This window comes from Brassica napus, chromosome C3, assembly GCF_020379485.1.
Source record: "Brassica napus cultivar Da-Ae chromosome C3, Da-Ae, whole genome shotgun sequence".
NCBI lineage: Eukaryota > Viridiplantae > Streptophyta > Magnoliopsida > Brassicales > Brassicaceae > Brassica > Brassica napus.
The window spans coordinates 25403584-25421130 of NC_063446.1; the positions used below are offsets into that span (position 1 = coordinate 25403584).

Below are 17547 nucleotides of genomic sequence, written 5' to 3' on the forward strand. Positions count from 1 at the left end.
TAGGAACAACTTCCGCTCCGTCGATGCTTTAACTCGACTCATCGACCGACAGATAAGAAACAAAATCCTCGTTTTCAGAGACAATAATCCAATTGTTTCCTCCACTTTGATGCAGCAATGGTTAGCCTAATCAACCTCATTTGGCTTATCTTCGTGCATGCTCTGATCACGATTTCCCCCGACCATCTCCGTCTCTTCGTTACTTCCAAATCTCCAATTGATCTAAGCTTATGGGCCTTAGGTGGGTTACTAATGATTCTTGATTTGCTTAATTCTGTAATGGGCTGGTGGGCTAAGAACAAACTGAAGCATTTTGGGCTTGTATCTTTTTTGTTTCTCCTGCATTTTAATACGAAAAATATGTTCCAAAAAAAAACATTCAAGGATGTATGCTTCTGTCCAACCTCTTATGTTAATAGTCATTTATCATGCTTCAATGGAGATAGCTTGTCTTTGCTACAACAAGGGAAATCATCAAGAAACATTGAGGCGTGGGTTTCAAGCAAGTTGGGTGATGGTGATGTCTCGTTTAGCAAATATTTCAGTTTGTCGGGTCCTGGTCTTCCGGCGTTACGGGTCCATGCAGATGCGGCTCGTCCTGTATACTGTTTTGTGAAGCCTAAGAGTGTCATCGTATGGTTCGTGGGAGTTGAAGGAAAAGGTGATAAAGGTTCGTAATTGCCTTACACTTTAGGAGATTGATGAGGATGGGGTGAGAAATGAAAAGGTGACAGAACGTGACGACGTGCGTGACTATTCTCGCGCCTTCGTTTGTGGCTACGTGTATGTTCCAAGTCTAGTCCCTCTTCCATGAATAAGAGATTAAGGTTTTGTTTCGTGTTCTAATTAAGCTTTAGTTTCTGGTCTTTGTTTGTTGATCTTGTGCACTGTAAAGATGTTACTAATATTGGTTTTGGTTTTGCACTGTATTATAATTAAACTGATACTGTTGTAGTCTTAAATACTATAAACTTTTTTGTGCACCTTCTTTATTTGTTTGATAATATTTAAAAATTAACCTATATATGTATCGTTATTCGTAGCTTATAAAATAATCTGTACTCTTAATAGGTTGATAACGAAGTTGTCGTATGATTTCACAAGATAAGCACAATTTATGTTTATCATTAACAGAAAAATGGGTGAAGATGATGATTCGTGTGGACCAAGTCTTTAGCTTGCCTTATTGGCAAAGTATCCTTCTGCAATGAAACGTATATGTCACTCTTTTTGTGTTTGTTTCACATTCCATATTCTATCATTAACTTTCTGCTTTCTGGATATAATAAGATACCTAAAACTAGAGATATATATATATATATACACAATGCACCTAGTATAAAAAGGGAAATTCAATTCATTTTTGTAACAATTTTATTTTTATTTTTTTAAATTCTTTGATAATGCGTTGGATCGTAAAAAAACAACTATAGGTTAAAACGACAGTGATTCCTAAACAAAACGACAAAAGTACGCAGTGTTTTCTAGGGCTTATTGCAAAAGGAAAATGAAAAATTGTGAAAAATGGAATTGAAAATCAAAATCGGAATCGCAAATCCGAAATAGCCGTCGAAAAAGAAACAAATTTCTTGCAATTGAAGTAACCTTTCCTCTTAAAATCAAAACCCAGGTTTGGGGGAAAAGAGAGATTTTGTTTTAAGAAGAAACCCTAGGGTCTTTTTTTGCATTCAATGGGTCGCGAATCAGTGTCTGCTATGTCTTCTCCGCCGACGACGACGGCGACGGCGACGGCGCTTGCTCCTGGGTTTCGATTTCACCCGACTGACGACGAGCTAGTGAGCTATTACTTGAAGCGGAAGGTTCTGGGTAAGCCTGTACGGTTCGATGCGATTGGGGATGTGGATATCTACAAGCATGAGCCTTGGGATTTAGCAGGTTCGATGGGTTTCTCTCTAAGTGTCTCTTCTGTTTTGTGTATTGTGTGATTTAGGGTTTTATCTGTGAGACATTGGAGTTTGCTGATTCTGATTTGGGATTTTTTAGTGGTCTGGGCTTCTTCGAGTTCGCGTCTTCTTACTTAGTTCAGGAGAAAGGTTTAGTTTTTTTTGTCTGTGAGAATTTTGGTGCTGGTTCTCTGTTAGTACCTTTTTTACTATGTTTAGGATGTAACACTTTGACAAGCTTAGTTTTCTTTTCTTGCCATCTTGCGCTACATGTTTGTTTGCTTGTGTTTCAGGGAATGAAGTTTGTTGTTCTGTATTACCTTTGAGTTTTAGCTTTATTAAGTCCGGCTTCATTTTTTTTGTCTTCTGGTGTGATGTATTGCCGATTCCTTGTGCTGATGCTTCCACACTAGTTTGCTTGTGTATCAGAGCATGAAGGTTGCTGCTGCGTGTGTTGGGTATCTCAAAGTTTAGTGGTTATTTTGTCTGGCATTGAACTTCTCTTCTAGTGCGTTGTGTGTGTTTCCATAAGAAGCATCTGACAAGCTGACTCAAGAGATTGTGTTTCAAGTGAAAAGTCTAGTTTTTTCTTCAGATTCCTAGTTTCTCGCCATCTTGTGCTTTAGTTTTGTTTGCTTGTATTTTAGGGAATGATGTTTGTTGTATTGAGTGTGTTTATCTCAACTTTTGAGTTTAGTGTTAATAAGTCAAGTTTTATTTTTTTTCTGTCTTCTGGTGTGATGTGTATCAGATTCCGTATTTCTAGCGAACTTGTGCTTCCACATTAATTTGCTTGTGTTTCAGGACATGAAGTTTGTTGTTGCGCGTCTTGGTATCTCAAGTATAGTATTATAATGTCTGGCTTGATTTTATCTTCTGGTGTGTTGTGTGTGTGTTTTCGTGGTTAAAGACAAGGTACCTTTTGCTATGTTTAGGCTGTAACACTGTGAAAAGTCTAGTTTTTCTTCTTGATTCCTTAAGACATTCTTGCCAACTTGTGCTTCCACATTAACTTGCGTGTGTTTCAGGGAATGAAGTTTGTTGTCCTGTTTATCTGAAGTTTTGAGTTTGGTGTGTTATTAAGACCGCCTTCTTTTTTCTTTGTCTTCTGTTGCGTTGTATTTCCGATTCCTTGTGCTTGTGCTCACTAGTTTGCTTGTGTTTCATGAAGTTTGTTGTCGCGTGTTTAATATCTCAAGTTTAAGGGTTATTATGTCTGGCTTTAATGTCTCTTCTGGTATGTTGTGTGTATGTTCCAGTGTTTTCGCGGTTGAAGACAAGGGACCAGGAATGGTACTTCTACTGCGCGTTAGACAAGAAGTACGGCAACGGCGCTAGGATGAACCGAGCAACCAACAAAGGCTACTGGAAAGCCACAGGAAAAGACAGAGAAATCCGCAGTGACGTTCAGATCCTCGGTATGAAAAAGACTCTCGTTTTCCACAGCGGGCGTGCTCCGGATGGGCTCCGGACCAATTGGGTCATGCACGAGTATCGCCTTGTGGACTATGAAACCGAAAACAATGGAAACCCGGTGGTATGCACATTTTTAAAAAAGATTTAACTTTCGAATAAGCTTTTATCTGATACTGTCTACTGTCTAAGGGACCCTATCTCATCTCAATTCTTTGTTTGAATGCAGCAAGATGCATATGTGTTATGCAGAATATTCCACAAGAATAACATTGGGCCACCATGTGGGAACAGATACGCGCCGTTCATGGAAGAGGAATGGGACGGTGATGGAGCAGCTCTGATTCCAGGAGTAAACGTTAGTGTCAGGGTAGAGCCATTGCCAGTAGCCAATGGAAACATTCAGATGGACCAGGTTTGTATACTTCCTCCATAACCCATAACCTGCTTAAGTTTCATTTCATTATTTGTTATATGCAAAAGCTCTGTGTTGGAAGTGAATCACCTTCTCTTAATTTTCAAGATATTATGTTTCTTATTTGCAAAAACTAATCATTAACCTCATTTTATTGTGGTACTCCAGTCAGAAAGCAAGGGCCTCATTAACATCAACGAGCCACCAAGAGAGGGTACTCCAATGGATATCGAAGTTAATCATCAAGAGACTGCCCTCAAGCCGCATGAGAATAACAATGATGAAGATGAGAAAGCACTCAAACGTGAGAATGCAGATAAGGATGAGCGTCCTCCTGCTGTGTGCGTTCTCAACAAAGAAGCTCCGTTACCTCTCATCCAATACAAACGCAGACGCCAAAACGAGTCTAGCAACAACAACTCAAGCAGGACCGCAGAGGATTACTGCTCGTCCACAACAACAACCGTCGACAACACACCAACCTTAGTCTCATCGTCTACTGCTGCTGCTGCCACCAACAGCGCCATCTCTGCATTGCTCGAGTTCTCTCTCATGGGCATCTCCAAGAAGAAAGAAAACCTTCTACGTCCTCACAAGGAAGCTACACTTGAGGAGAAGCTTAATGATCTCCAGAAGGAGATTAAGCAGATGTCTGATGAGAGAAAAAGTTTCAAGCTTGAGATGATGGGTGCAGAGGCTATGATCAGTATTCTCCAGTCGAGGATCGATGCACTGCGCCAGGAGAACGATGAGCTGAAGAACAACAACAGCGCCAATGGACACTAATTTTCTTCTTATTTGCCGTGTTTTAGCTGTTTAATTTCCCTAATATTAGGAGTTATCTATGTAGCTTCTTCAGATGGATTGAGAACTTTGCTAGGTGTTTATTTTTCTGATGATGTTTCTACATCTTTTGAGAACGTTCTAAGGTTACTCCATTGTAATATACTATCAACTAGTCTTTTAAGTCGAGAACTCTCTTTAATTTGTCTCAAGGAATGTTCAATCTCTCCATGTTATGGAACTTGATTGGGTTTATATTTAGTGGGTCTGCTTTTGAGTTTATAATCGTACACATTTTGAATTATCATATGGTCCGAAACGACGGCGTTTTATTCATTTTACTACATAATACGACAAAACTTGCTCAGTAAGATTTGATCGCTGGGGGGTTTTATTACTGGACACACTTTAAAACAGAGGAAAAAAGCAAAATTGGAATCGCAATCCGAAGAAGACAACTTGTTTTCTAGCCTTCTGGGAAACGCAAAAAGAGAAAGAAAAATTAATTTCTTGCAATCGAAGGTACCTTTAACCTTCGCCTTCTCTCTTTGGTTTCTTCTCCTTCAAATCGAAAACCCACTTGCCAACTTCCTTTGGCTGTTCGTCTTCTGAAGTCTGGAGAAAGAGAAGAAACCCTAGTAACAAAGTTTTGGTCTTTTGCTTTAATGGATCGCGGTTCTGTGGCTGTTGAGTCCTCGCCGTCATCAGCGACTGCGCCGAGTACTGCCGTGGCGGCGACGGCGCTTGCTCCCGGGTTCCGATTTCATCCGACTGATGATGAACTCGTGAGCTATTACTTGAAGCGAAAGGTTCTGGGTAGACCAGTGCGGTTCGATGCGATTGGGGATGTCGATATCTACAAGTACGAGCCTTGGGACTTAGCAGGTTCGATGGGCTTCCTCTGTTTCTCTCTCTGTCTCTTCGTTTCTTTGAGACCTTTGTATTTGTTGATTCTGATTTGAGTGGCCTTGGCTTCTTGGGTAACTCAATTCTTGGGAAAAAAAGAGTTAAGCTTTATGGAGCTTTGATTCATTTTCTTGGGAATTTCGATGCAGATTTATCATTTGCTATGTTTAGGCTGTAACACTGTGAAAACAAAATTTCATCTTGTCGACTTTTAATTTGGAAAAAATCTATACTTTTTTTTTTTGGTTGCTATTTTGTGCTTGAGTTTTGTTTGCTTGTGTTGCAGGGAATGAACTTTGTTGTTGTTGTTATGTGTTTGGTTACTTGAAGTTTTGAGTTTCATGTTATTAAATCCGGTTTCATTCTTTGTCTTTGTGTGTGTATCTGATTCCTTAAAGGATTTTTTTTTGCTAACTTGTGCTTCCACATTAGTTTGCTTGTGTTGCAGGGAATGAAGTTTGTTGTTTCTGTGTTTTGGTTACTTGAAGTGTTGAGTTTATTGTTATTTAGTCTAGTCTTATTGTCCGGTTTCATGTTTTGCCTTGTGTAATTCCTCATTAGTTTGCGTTGTGTTTCAGGACATGAAGTTTTTTGAAGTATCTCAAGCTTACTCCGGTCTAATTTTCTCTTCTTCTACGTTGTATGTATGTTCCAGTGTTTTCGAGGTTGAAGACAAGGGACCAAGAATGGTACTTCTACTGCGCGTTAGACAAGAAGTACGGCAACGGCGCCAGAATGAACCGATCCACCAACATAGGCTACTGGAAAGCCACCGGAAAAGACAGAGAAATCCGCCGCGACGATCTGATCCTCGGTATGAAGAAGACGCTCGTCTTCCACAGCGGGCGTGCCCCTGACGGGCTCCGGACCAACTGGGTCATGCACGAGTATCGCCTCGTGGACTATGAAACCGAAAGCAACGGAAACTTGGTGGTATATAGTTCTATATCTGATACTCTTCCAAAAGAATCTTTAAGTTGTTAACTTCCTTTTCTCATCTCAAATCTTTGTTTTGGGGTGTGCATGCAGCAAGATGCATATGTGTTGGTCAAAGTGTTCCACAAGAAGAACATCGGGCCACCAAGTGCGAACAGATATGCGCCGTTCATTGAAGAGGAGTGGGCTGATGATGGAGTAGTTAGAGTCAGGGCAGAGCCGTTACCTTTAGCCAATGGAAACAACCAGATGGACCAGGTTTGTACTTCCTTCACTACCAAGAAGCTGCTTAGTTTCATATTTAGTACTCTCTCCATTCTTAAATATAAGATGTATAGGTAAAAAATGCATATTAGTAAAGTTACTTTTTGTTACTCCAAAAAAAAAAGTTTGATTAAAACTATAAAAAACTAGTCAATCAATTACAAAATAGACTAAAAATACGATTGGATATATAGTTTTTGATCAAATTAAAAAATTTACCTAGAAATATGAGCATCTTACATATTGAAATATCAAAAAAAATCTTTTAAACATTCTGTATTTTGGAAGGGAGGGCATATAATTTATATGCAAAAACTATTGTTGAAACCATCTTTTAAATGGTTCCTTTGGGCTGAGTGAGTTTATTTTAACTTGACTAGTCTATTTATGAACATCTCTTACTACTTGAATGATACTAAGTTCAAGTGTTAAAAAATTATCTGATGAATCATCTCTTGATTTGCAAAATATTAAATTTCTTTATATGTAAAAACTTTTAGCTGAAGGGAAGCTTGTCTAAGTACTCTTTTCAGTTGATGGCTGAGTTCGTAGAATCTGGACTACATGAGCCTGTAACCAACACTTTTAGATCTCTCTCGTCTGAACATATCATCCTTGTTTGAGAAGCACTTGCCACTTTGCCTCATATGAAGTCATTTAATTTGATCGGTGAATGCTCTTATCAGAAGGACTTGTTGTGTTATTTACTACTAGGCTTAATCTGTAAAGTTGACAAAAGCATTTGGTTTCAGATCTTTTGTGTGTGGACCTTCTTAAGTTCATATAACTTTGTGATTTTTCTGTACCAGTCAGAAAGCAAGGAGCTTATTAACATCAACGAAACACCAAGAGAGGTGACTCCAAAGGATATGGAAGTTAACCATCAGGAGAATGCTCTCAAGCCGCAGGAGAATAACAACAACAATAACCATTGTGATGAAGATGAGAAAGCACTCAAACGTGAGCACGCAGATGGGGTTGAGCGTCCTCCTCCTCCTCCGTTACCTCTCCTTCAATACAAACGCAGACGCCAAAACGAATCCAACAACAAAAACTCAAGCAGGACCACACAGGAGTCGTCCACAACAACAACCTTAATCTCATCCTCTGCCGCTGCTGCTGCCACCAGCACAGCCATCTCTGCATTGCTCGAGTTCTCCCTCATGGATATCTCCGAGAAGAAACCTCTTCACAAGGAAGGTTCTCATCCTACTCCGCTTCCATCTCCTGAAGAGAAGAAGCTTAACGATCTCCATAAGGAGATACACGAGATGTCTGTTGAGAGAGAGACTTTCAAGCTTGAGATGATGAGTGCAGAGGCTATGATCAGTATTCTCCAGTCCAGGATCGATGCACTTCGCCAGGAGAACGATGAGCTGAAGAAGAACAGCGAGAAGGGACAAGCATCGCTCTAAAAAACTAACTCTAGGTTTCTTCTTCTTTGCATTTTAGCTGTTACATTATGAGGTAGCTTCAGTAGACGGATTGTGAACCGTGTGAATGGCTGTTGTAAAATTATGATATTTTCCTTTTTTTTGGGGGGATGTTAATGCATCTTTCTTGATTCTCTTATCGGCTTTTAGCTTCTGGTGCTCTATCATAAAAAAGGTGCAAGTGGTTTTGATGCTGGTGAATAGGAATGGGAAGATACTGAACGACTTGAGAGGAGACATGACAAGACTACAGCAAGGAATGAGACATATGCAGAGAGGACTTTAGAAACTTGTAATGGTTATGCAGTCTGAGCTGCAGCGTTTGGTCAGACAAGAGATCTCTGCAGCTTTAAACCGATCATCCGGTGACCAAGGTTTTTTTATTTGTGCATACAGATTCACCATTTCATGATTTAATATTAACTAATATTAAAATTAGTTAATTACATACTTATACACTACGTTGCACGGAAGCTTCATCGGACGTCCGCTTCCCGCTTCTGAACAGGAATCAGAATCGGAACCTTGTGGAAGCTTACGGAATCTCGCTTCCCAAACGCTTCTACAATATTCTCTTTAAAAACATGTTGGAAGCTTATGATTCCGTTTTGAAATCACGCTTCCATTCTTTAAAAAAACACAATGTCTTATATCAATAAAAAAAAAAAAAAAAAAATTTAATTTATATAAATCTAAATTTTAATAGTATTGAATAGAGAGAATAAAAATATACAAATATTAAAATTAATACTATTAATTATCTTTATGCATTGAGGTTTTTATTAAAAATAAATCATATATTCAAATATATAAGTCAATTAATTATAAAGTATTAAAAATAATTAATATAATAATTTATTTTAAAATTAATTTATGTGTATTTCACAGTTTTAATATGCAATCATTTCAAAATTATTATAAATATAAATGCTTTATTTATCATATAATTTTTAGTTCTAGATTGTAAAAAAAAATTCTTATATATGTATATATATGCATACGCTTCCAACACGTACCCGCTTCCTATTTTTTTTTTAAATCTCGCTTCTGCGCTTCCATACGCTTCCGATTCTACGTACCCGCTTCCGTTTCCATGTAACATAGCTTATACATGGTTCATTAATCTTATATAGAAATATATATTTTCTTTCCCCTTAAAGATGTTTTTCCGAAGATCAAACAGTAATAATATCTTCAACGAAGTTGTTTGTTTAGCTTTGCCTTTTGTGCTTTTGTCAGAAAAAAAAATCAGTTAAAAAGTTATGAGCTACTTTTACTTCAAATAATCTAAGTGCAAACACACACACACTTGAGTTTTCCTGCTCTCTCTGTTCTGAAACGTAAGATGTTTAGAATAATTTTTATGATCCAATATATACGATATTCTCATATTTTTAGGTAATTTTAAGTTTATCAAAAATTGTGTAGCCAATCAAATTTAATAATTCTATTTTGTAATTGGTTGAGTAGTTTTTAGTTTGTAATTTTAATGATACTTTCTAGGTAAAAGTAATTTTCTTATAAGTGTGTACTATCCAAAACATCTTACATTTCAGAATAGAGGGAATATTGAATAACAGAAGAACTCAATCATGAAGAAGTAAAATACTCCCTCCATTTTATATTGTAAATAGTTTTAGCAAAAAATATTTGTTTCACAATATAAGTAGTTTTCATATTTTAATGCACATTTTCTCTTATTGGATATTGGGTAACCAATCAAATAATGCTAGCTTTTTTATAGTAGGTTGAATTTATTAATTAAATAATATTTTTTACAACAGCAATAATTTTTTAATATTAGTGTTGTTAACTAAAACTATTTACAATATGGAAATGAGGGAGTAGTAGCTTATGTTCAAAATGTAATTTTCTTGTTGGTTGCGTAATCATGGCTCCTACAACGAACCATATTTTTACTCTATTTAATTTCCCATTCAATTTTATTGGTCTAATAAATAAGCACATTAATACCATTTTTGTCACATGCATAGCCATATTCTCTATATTTAATTTTGTTGGTATGGTGAGTAATCTTGCCAGCAAAATAATTTCAAATTGTTGCTTCTCAAAGAAATTAATAAATGTTATAAAAAGAACTAGCATTTTATTGTATCGCAGGAATTTAAATAAGGGCGAAATTTTATACCCGTAGAATTTTTAACACTGATATAGAGAGAGAGAATTTCTTATTATAAAGAGAGAAGAGATTGAAGTGTGTTTTACAATGAACGTAAACGTTCGTATATATAGAAAGAAATTTACTGTACAAATAGTGCAGCGGACCCCACATCTTTTTATATTTTCAACTAAACACGGCTGCACCTTATTTTTGACTTTCGTAACACTCCCTCTTGGGGGCCGGTGTCACTATCCGCTCTCGCTTAACGTCTTTGTTGCCTCGTTAAAAACCTTTCTTGTAAAACCCAATGGGAAAAACCATAGTAAGGTAAAAAGAGTACAACCACGTAAGCTCCCCCTCGAATAAGCGGTCATAGATCCTTCTGATGACGCATTCCAATGTTATGGATGTGTTTTCTGAATACCGAGGTAGGGAGTGATTTTGTGAAGAGGTCGGCTGCATTGTCGCATGATCGAACATATCTTACTTCAATCTCTTTATTCTTTTCGAGCTCTTGAGTGTATGAGAAGAACTTCGGAAGTATATGTTTGGTTCTATCGCTTTTGATATATCCTTCCTTCGTTTGAGCAACACATGCCGAGTTATCTTCATATAGAATAGTTGGCTCCGTATTTTCGTCAATCCCACTGCTTGAACAGATGTGTCGGCTTATTGATCTTAGCCATACACATTCTCTACTTGCTTCATGGAGTGCAATGATCTCAGCGTGATTTGAAGAAGTAGCAACAAGTGTCTGCTTCTGAGAACGCCAAGATATGGCAGTGCCTCCAATTGTAAAAACATATGCTGTCTGGGATCGAGCTTTGTGTGGATTTGACAAATAACCTGCATCTGCAAAACCAATCATTTGACCTTTTGAACTTTTAAGATAAAACAAGCCTAAATCAGTTGTTCCTTGAAGGTAACGAAAGACATGTTTAATTCCATTCCAATGTCTTCGTGTAGGAGAAGAACTGAATCTCGTTAAAAGATTAATGGTAAAAGATATGTCAGGTCGAGTACAATTTGCAAGATACATAAGAGCTCCAATTGCACTTAAATATGGAGTTTCAGGACCAAGTATTTCTTCATTTTCCTCAGATGGTCGAAACGGATCATTTTCAACATTAAGTGATCTAACGACCATCGGAGTGCTAAGAGGAGTTGCTTTATCCATGTTAAAGCGTTTCAATACTCGTTTGGTATATGTAGACTGGTGTATAAATATACCCTTTTGAGAATGCTCAATTTGTAATCCTAGACAATATTTTGTCTGCCCGAGATCTTTCATCTCAAATTCTCCTTTCAGATAGTTTGATGCCTTTTGGATTTCGTTTTGAGTTCCAATAATATTAAGATCATCAACGTACACCGCGATTATCACAAATCCGGATGTTGTTTTCTTTATGAAAACACAAGGGCATATAGGATCATTCGTGTATCCTTCTTTTGTTAAGTGTTCGTTGAGACGATTATACCACATTCGTCCAGATTGTTTTAACCCATATAATGATCTTTGCAATTTTATTGCACATAACTCTTTAGGTTTGGAACTTAGCGTTTCTGGCATTTTAAATTCATCTGGGATTCTCATATAGATATCAGTATCTAATGATCCATATAAATATGCCGTAACGACATCCATGAGACGCATTTCTAAATTTTCATTGGCCGCTAGGCTCATCAGGAATCTAAATGTGATTGCGTCCATGACAGGAGAATAAGTTTCCTCATAATCAATTCCTGGCCTTTGAGAGAAAACCTTGGGCTACGAGACGAGCTTTGTATCTTGTAATCTCGTTTTTCTCATTTCTTTTTCGGACAAACACCCATTTGTACCCAACAGGTTTTATATCTTTGGGTGTGAGCACAATCGGTCCGAATACGTTTCGTTTGTTAAGCGAATCTAGTTCGACTTGAATTGCATCTTTCCATTTTATCCAGTCATGTCTCTTTTGACATTCATATACAGACTTTGGTTCTGGATCTTCGTTTTCTTCATTTATTTCCTTTGCTAAAAGGTATGAGAAAACGTCATCAATATCATCCATCTCATTTCGTTTCCATATCTTTCCATTATGGATGTAATTGATAGAAATCTCGTGATTTCTTTCAGATTCATGATGCTCTATATTGTCGTTAGATTCACAATTCGCTTCTTCCAAAATATTTTCCGTTATTTTGGGAGTATCATGCTTTTCACCTTCCTTACATTTTCTAGGAAGTTTATCTTTTGAACCAATAGGTCTACCGCGCTTTAAACGTGTTCCTGATTCACGTGTATCAACTGCCGTTCCACCGTTTTGTGGTATTTCAATACGAGCAGGAGTATTTGCAGCGGGTATATGTGATTTAGTTACCATTTTGGTATCAGCAAATGCATCAGGTAGCTGATTTGCTATATTTTGTAAATGCATGATACGTCGAACTTCTAGTTCTGACTGTTTCGTAGGAGGATCAAGGTGTAATAAAGATGGTACACTCCATTTGATCTCTTTTCCTACTTGTTTATTGTCTCCCCCTAGAGTTGGGAATTCTTTCTCATTGAAATGACAATCGGCAAATCGTGCCGTAAACACATCACCAGTTTGTGGTTCTAGGTATCTTATTATTGATGGAGAATCATAGCCAATATATATTCCCAACCGTCTTTGCGGTCCCATCTTTGTACGTTGTGGTGGTGCTATTGGAATATAAACCGCACAACCAAAGATTTTTAGATGAGAGATATTTGGTTCTTTTCCAAATGCTAACTGTAATGGGGAATATCTATGGTATGCACTTGGTCTTATCCGAATTAGTGCTTCTGCATGCAAAATAGCATGTCCCCATACAGAGGTTGGGAGTTTTGATCTCATGATCAATGGCCTTGCAATTAGTTGCAGCCGTTTAATTAATGATTCTGCCAAACCATTTTGTGTATGAACATGAGCAACATAATGCTCTACTTCAATCCCTGATACCATACAATAATCATTAAAAGCTTGGGATGTGAATTCACCAGCGTTATCTAATCTAACTCTTTTAATTGGATAATCTGAGAACTGTGCTCTTAATTTGATTATCTGAGTTAGAAATCTCGCAAATGCCATATTTCGAGATGATAACAAACAAACATGTGACCATCTACTCGATGCATCGATTAATACCATAAAGTAGTAGAATGGTCCACACGGTGGATGTATTGGTCCACAAATATCACCTTGGATTCTTTCCAAAAACTTTGGTGATTCTTTGTCAATTTTGGTTGGTGATGGTCTTATGATTAATTTTCCAAGAGCACACGCATCACATGTCATTTTATTACTTTGGTATATATCTTGGGTTTTTATTGAATGACCATGTGAGCTTTCAATGATTTTTCGCATCATTGTAGTGCCTGGGTGACCAAGACGATCATGCCATAATGTAACATCTTCTGGATTTCTTTTGATCACAAGATGTGATTCTATAGCATCAATATAAGTGTGATGCAATCCAGAAGGAAGTTCTGGAAATTTTTCCAGTACAAGGCCTTTGCCTGATTTTTCAGAAGTTATATACAAATACTTCTTTCCATTCTCAGTTGCAGACTGAGTGTTATACCCTTGACGGTATATATCTTTGAAACTCAACAAATTTCTCTTAGAATTTGGAGAATATAAGGCATTATCTATGGAAAACTTTGTTCCATTAGGCAACATAAAGTTTGCCTTACCAATTCCTTCGATCAGGTCTGTAGGACCTGATATTGTGTTTACAGTCATTTTTACTGACTTTAAAGTAGAGAAATATCTCTTATCCTTCAGTATAGTGTGCGTTGTGCCACTATCTGGTATGCAAACTTCTCTACCAATTTGTTTAGTTGTTGTTCAATTTGCTTTCTTATCCATTTCTGTAACACACAGTTAATATTAATAAAGAAAATAAACTTTCATAAGTAAACATATTATGCATCAATAACAAGTACACAATAATTATACATTAGATATTTTGAAATACAACATTATTTTGAAAGTGAAATACATAATATTTTATGGCATCACTAGGCATTATTAAGCTTGATCAGTACAAGCACTTCAATTATTTTGATGAGTGGCCTCGTCGAAATCTCCCATAAATTCAGAGGATTCGAGGTATGTCGATGTTGTACCCACAAGGTGTTCATTGAGATTTACTTCCTTTGCCTTGCCTTTAATAGATTCTTGGTACAATTGGCATAGATGCCGAGGAGTTCGACATACTTGAGACCAGTGTCCCTTCGATCCACATCTGTAACAGACGTTCTCATTTTTATGAGTAGGGTTTTCTTGGGTTTCTTTCCCTTTTACCCGATCAGATCGATTCCATGTGTTGGATCCCCTTCCTCTTGGGTTGTTACTCCTTTCATGGTTGCGGTTAAATCGATAACCACGACCACGACCAAAACCACGATTGTGACCACGGCCACGACCACGCCCACGATAGGAATAATTTCCTTTTTCTGGATTTTTTATATCCGTTGCATTTACCTCAGGAAATGCTTTGGTTCCCGTGGGTCGGGCATTGTGGTTTTTAATGAGGAGTTCATTATTTCTCTCCGCTATCATAAGCGCCACAACGAGTTCAGAGAACCTCGTATACCCACAATTTCTATATTGTTCTTGTAGAACATAATGATTTTTGTGGAACGTTTGGTAAGTTTTCTCGAGCATTTCTGCTTCCGAGACAGGCTTACCGCAATAATCTAATTGCACCACTATTCTCAATATAGCGGAATTGTACGTTTCCACTTTTTCAAAATCTTGAAATCGTAGATTTTTTCACTCATCAAGTGCATGGGGGAGAGTAATTTTTCTTTGGTTATCAAACCTCTCCTTCAGAGCTTTCCAAAGATCTAAGGGATCTTTGGTTCTCGCATAATCATGCGTAAGATTTTCATCTAGATGCCTTCTCAGAAATATCACGGCCTTTGCCTTTTCATGAGAGGTTGATATATTGCCGTCTTTTATTGTTCCGAGTATTTCCTCGGAATCTAGGTGAAGCTCCATGTTTGTAACCCATGCCGTGTAGTTTGTCCCAGTTACTTCCAATGCCGGAAACTGAAGTTTCTCGATTTTTGCCATTTGTATTTCTAAAACACATAATTATTAGAATATTATTCATATTAAAAGGAACCGTTTACATTAATCATGCAAGCAATTACAAGGAGAAGCGATGTAAGGAAAATTAAACCGATATTCATCTTAAATTCACTCGGAGTAAATTCTCCAACGAATAAACTATAAATAGAAACACAAATAAAAATGGCACATAAAAACAAAAATGCGCGAATCATCTTTCTTGAAATGGAAAATCGGAGGAGAGCGATTTGAATTTTTTGAGAGAAGATTAAATGTTTTGGATGATGAAATGAAGTGAAAATGAGTTGTATTTATAGATGAAAATTACTGTTCATGACCGTTGGAGAAAGGAGAAATTTTTGAAAAAATTTCTTTGTGACCGTTGGGGTTAAATCGAGTACACCAAAAATCAGTCTGAAAATATCGTATTAAACAGTCAATCAAATCTATAAAAATTTCATAAAAGTAAAAAATTATGGCAATGAAATATTTATGTTATGACAACAAATCATGCGACGCCTCAGCCGATCAATGCAGAGTAATAAATAAATTATACGGCGGTTCGGCCGACCAATTAATAATAAACATAATATAAGGCGGCTCGGCCGACCAATAAATAATAAATATGATATAAGGCGGCTCGGCCGACCAATAAATAATAAACAGAATATAAGGCGGCTCGGCCGACCAATAAATAAATTAAATTACTAGTAAATAATATAGGCGGTATTCCGGCCATTATAACATGATATAAATAATAGTAGAGGCGGTATACCGACCATTATAACAGGGTATAAATGATACAAATAAATTTTACCGAATCGCAGAGTGATCGTACTGATAACGTGTTATAAAAAGAACTGGGATTTTATTGTATCGCAGGAATTTAAATAAGGGCGAAATTTTATACCTGTAGAATTTTTAACACTGATATAGAGAGAGAGAATTTCTTATTATAGAGAGAGAAGAGATTGATGTGTGTTTTACAATGAACGAAAACGTTCGTATATATAGAAAGAAATTTACTGTGCTAATAGTGCAGCGGACCCCACATCTTTTTATATTTTCAACGAAACACGGCTGCACCTTATTTTTGACTTTCGTAACAATAAATTTAATTTTCTAAAGAGACACAACATTCTTTCGACCAAAAAAAAAAAGAGACACAATAGTCAACAGGCGATAAAAAACATATTTTCTCTCTCTAAATTTTCTCTCTCCCATCTCTCTAAACTTTTCCACTGCCAGTGTGTAAGCTCCGCTCTGGTGACTGTCAGTGTGTTAGCTCCGCTCTGGTGACTGCCGTGTCCTTTTGCGGTCACGCAAGCACCCCTTTTCTTTCATGTTTCTCTGTTTCTCCTTGTCGTCTTTGTTTGTATCGGCATAGGAAAAGCTCATGGATCTCTCCCTGGTTTCAGATCTAGTGTTTCTGTAGTCGATCTGAGGTGGTCACGGCGGGGAAGGTGATGTTAGAGGACGGCATATCCCTTTATCCGTGTTTTCCTCGAGTTTGGCTCTGGTGGCTCTGACCAGAAGTTTTCCTAGATTTTGGTGAGCTTTTCGGTTTGACGGCTCGAGTTTCTTCGGAGAGGCCTTCGGGTCTCAGGCTGGTTGCTTGCAACTTCTATTTCTTCTCTCCAGCTTGCATCCAACGATGGTCTTTGGTGGAAGCGCGTGGGGCTCCTTCTCGGTGGCGAGATCCTCTCCTGCTCGAAGGTGTTCCGGTGGCGGCGTGTGGTGATGTGATGGTCCTCATTTTGTTTCATCGAGACTTTGTCGCGGTCCTCTCATCTCAAAGCTGGAGTTTTCCGGCGGTGTGGCGTTCACCGTTGTCGACCTTTTCTCCTGATGCTTTCTCAGCGTTTCTTTAGCTGTATCGGAGGAGTGAGATTTTGTTGGTTCGAGGTAGGGTTTCAGTTGGGCGCTCAAACTTCTCTCTCTCTCGGTTGAGGCTGCTCCGAAGGTGGTGGGACTGTCTGTTCCGCTTGCTCTATATGGGCTCTCGGTTCAACGGGTGTACACGGTCCTGGTTACGAGGCGAAGAGGCGGCAATCTCTGAGTGTCTAACCGAACGACGGCATCGTCGGATAGTTCTACTGCCTCGTGCCGCTGGTGTATGTCAAGGTCACGTGGGTTAGTGAGTTTGTGCTCGTGATTCTTGGAGTGGTTTGTGTTTTGTTGGTGTTTCGGAAGCTGTAAGACTCGTAACATCAAGGTTTGAGTGCGCCTTTCTCTCGGTCTCGTGGCAACCGGCTCGTCCTTTGCGATCCTTTCCATATTCCCTGGTTCG

The 17547-nt window shown here is 37.9% G+C and overlaps 2 protein-coding genes across 3 annotated transcripts; both read left to right on the forward strand.

Moving 5' to 3' along the window:
• The first annotated feature begins 1496 nt into the window (after positions 1-1496).
• On the forward strand, positions 1497-4727 carry LOC106389085 (NAC domain containing protein 50-like). The gene is made up of 4 exons (XM_013829277.3): positions 1497-1896; positions 3164-3441; positions 3547-3732; positions 3901-4727. The coding sequence occupies exons 1-4, from the start codon at positions 1692-1694 to the stop codon at positions 4516-4518; spliced, it is 1287 nt and encodes a 428-aa protein (XP_013684731.1). The 5' UTR covers positions 1497-1691; the 3' UTR covers positions 4519-4727.
• Positions 4728-4931: 204 nt separating this feature from the next.
• On the forward strand, positions 4932-8193 carry LOC106389084 (NAC domain containing protein 50-like). 2 transcript variants are annotated; one of them, XM_022699474.2, is made up of 4 exons: positions 4932-5400; positions 6000-6354; positions 6451-6615; positions 7431-8193. In XM_022699474.2, the coding sequence occupies exons 2-4, from the start codon at positions 6064-6066 to the stop codon at positions 8034-8036; spliced, it is 1062 nt and encodes a 353-aa protein (XP_022555195.1). In that variant the 5' UTR covers positions 4932-5400; positions 6000-6063; the 3' UTR covers positions 8037-8193. The 2 variants fall into 2 exon arrangements, with proteins under 2 accessions (XP_022555195.1, XP_013684730.1); XM_013829276.3 differs by having other exon boundaries at positions 6077-6354.
• The last annotated feature ends 9354 nt before the right edge of the window (positions 8194-17547 follow it).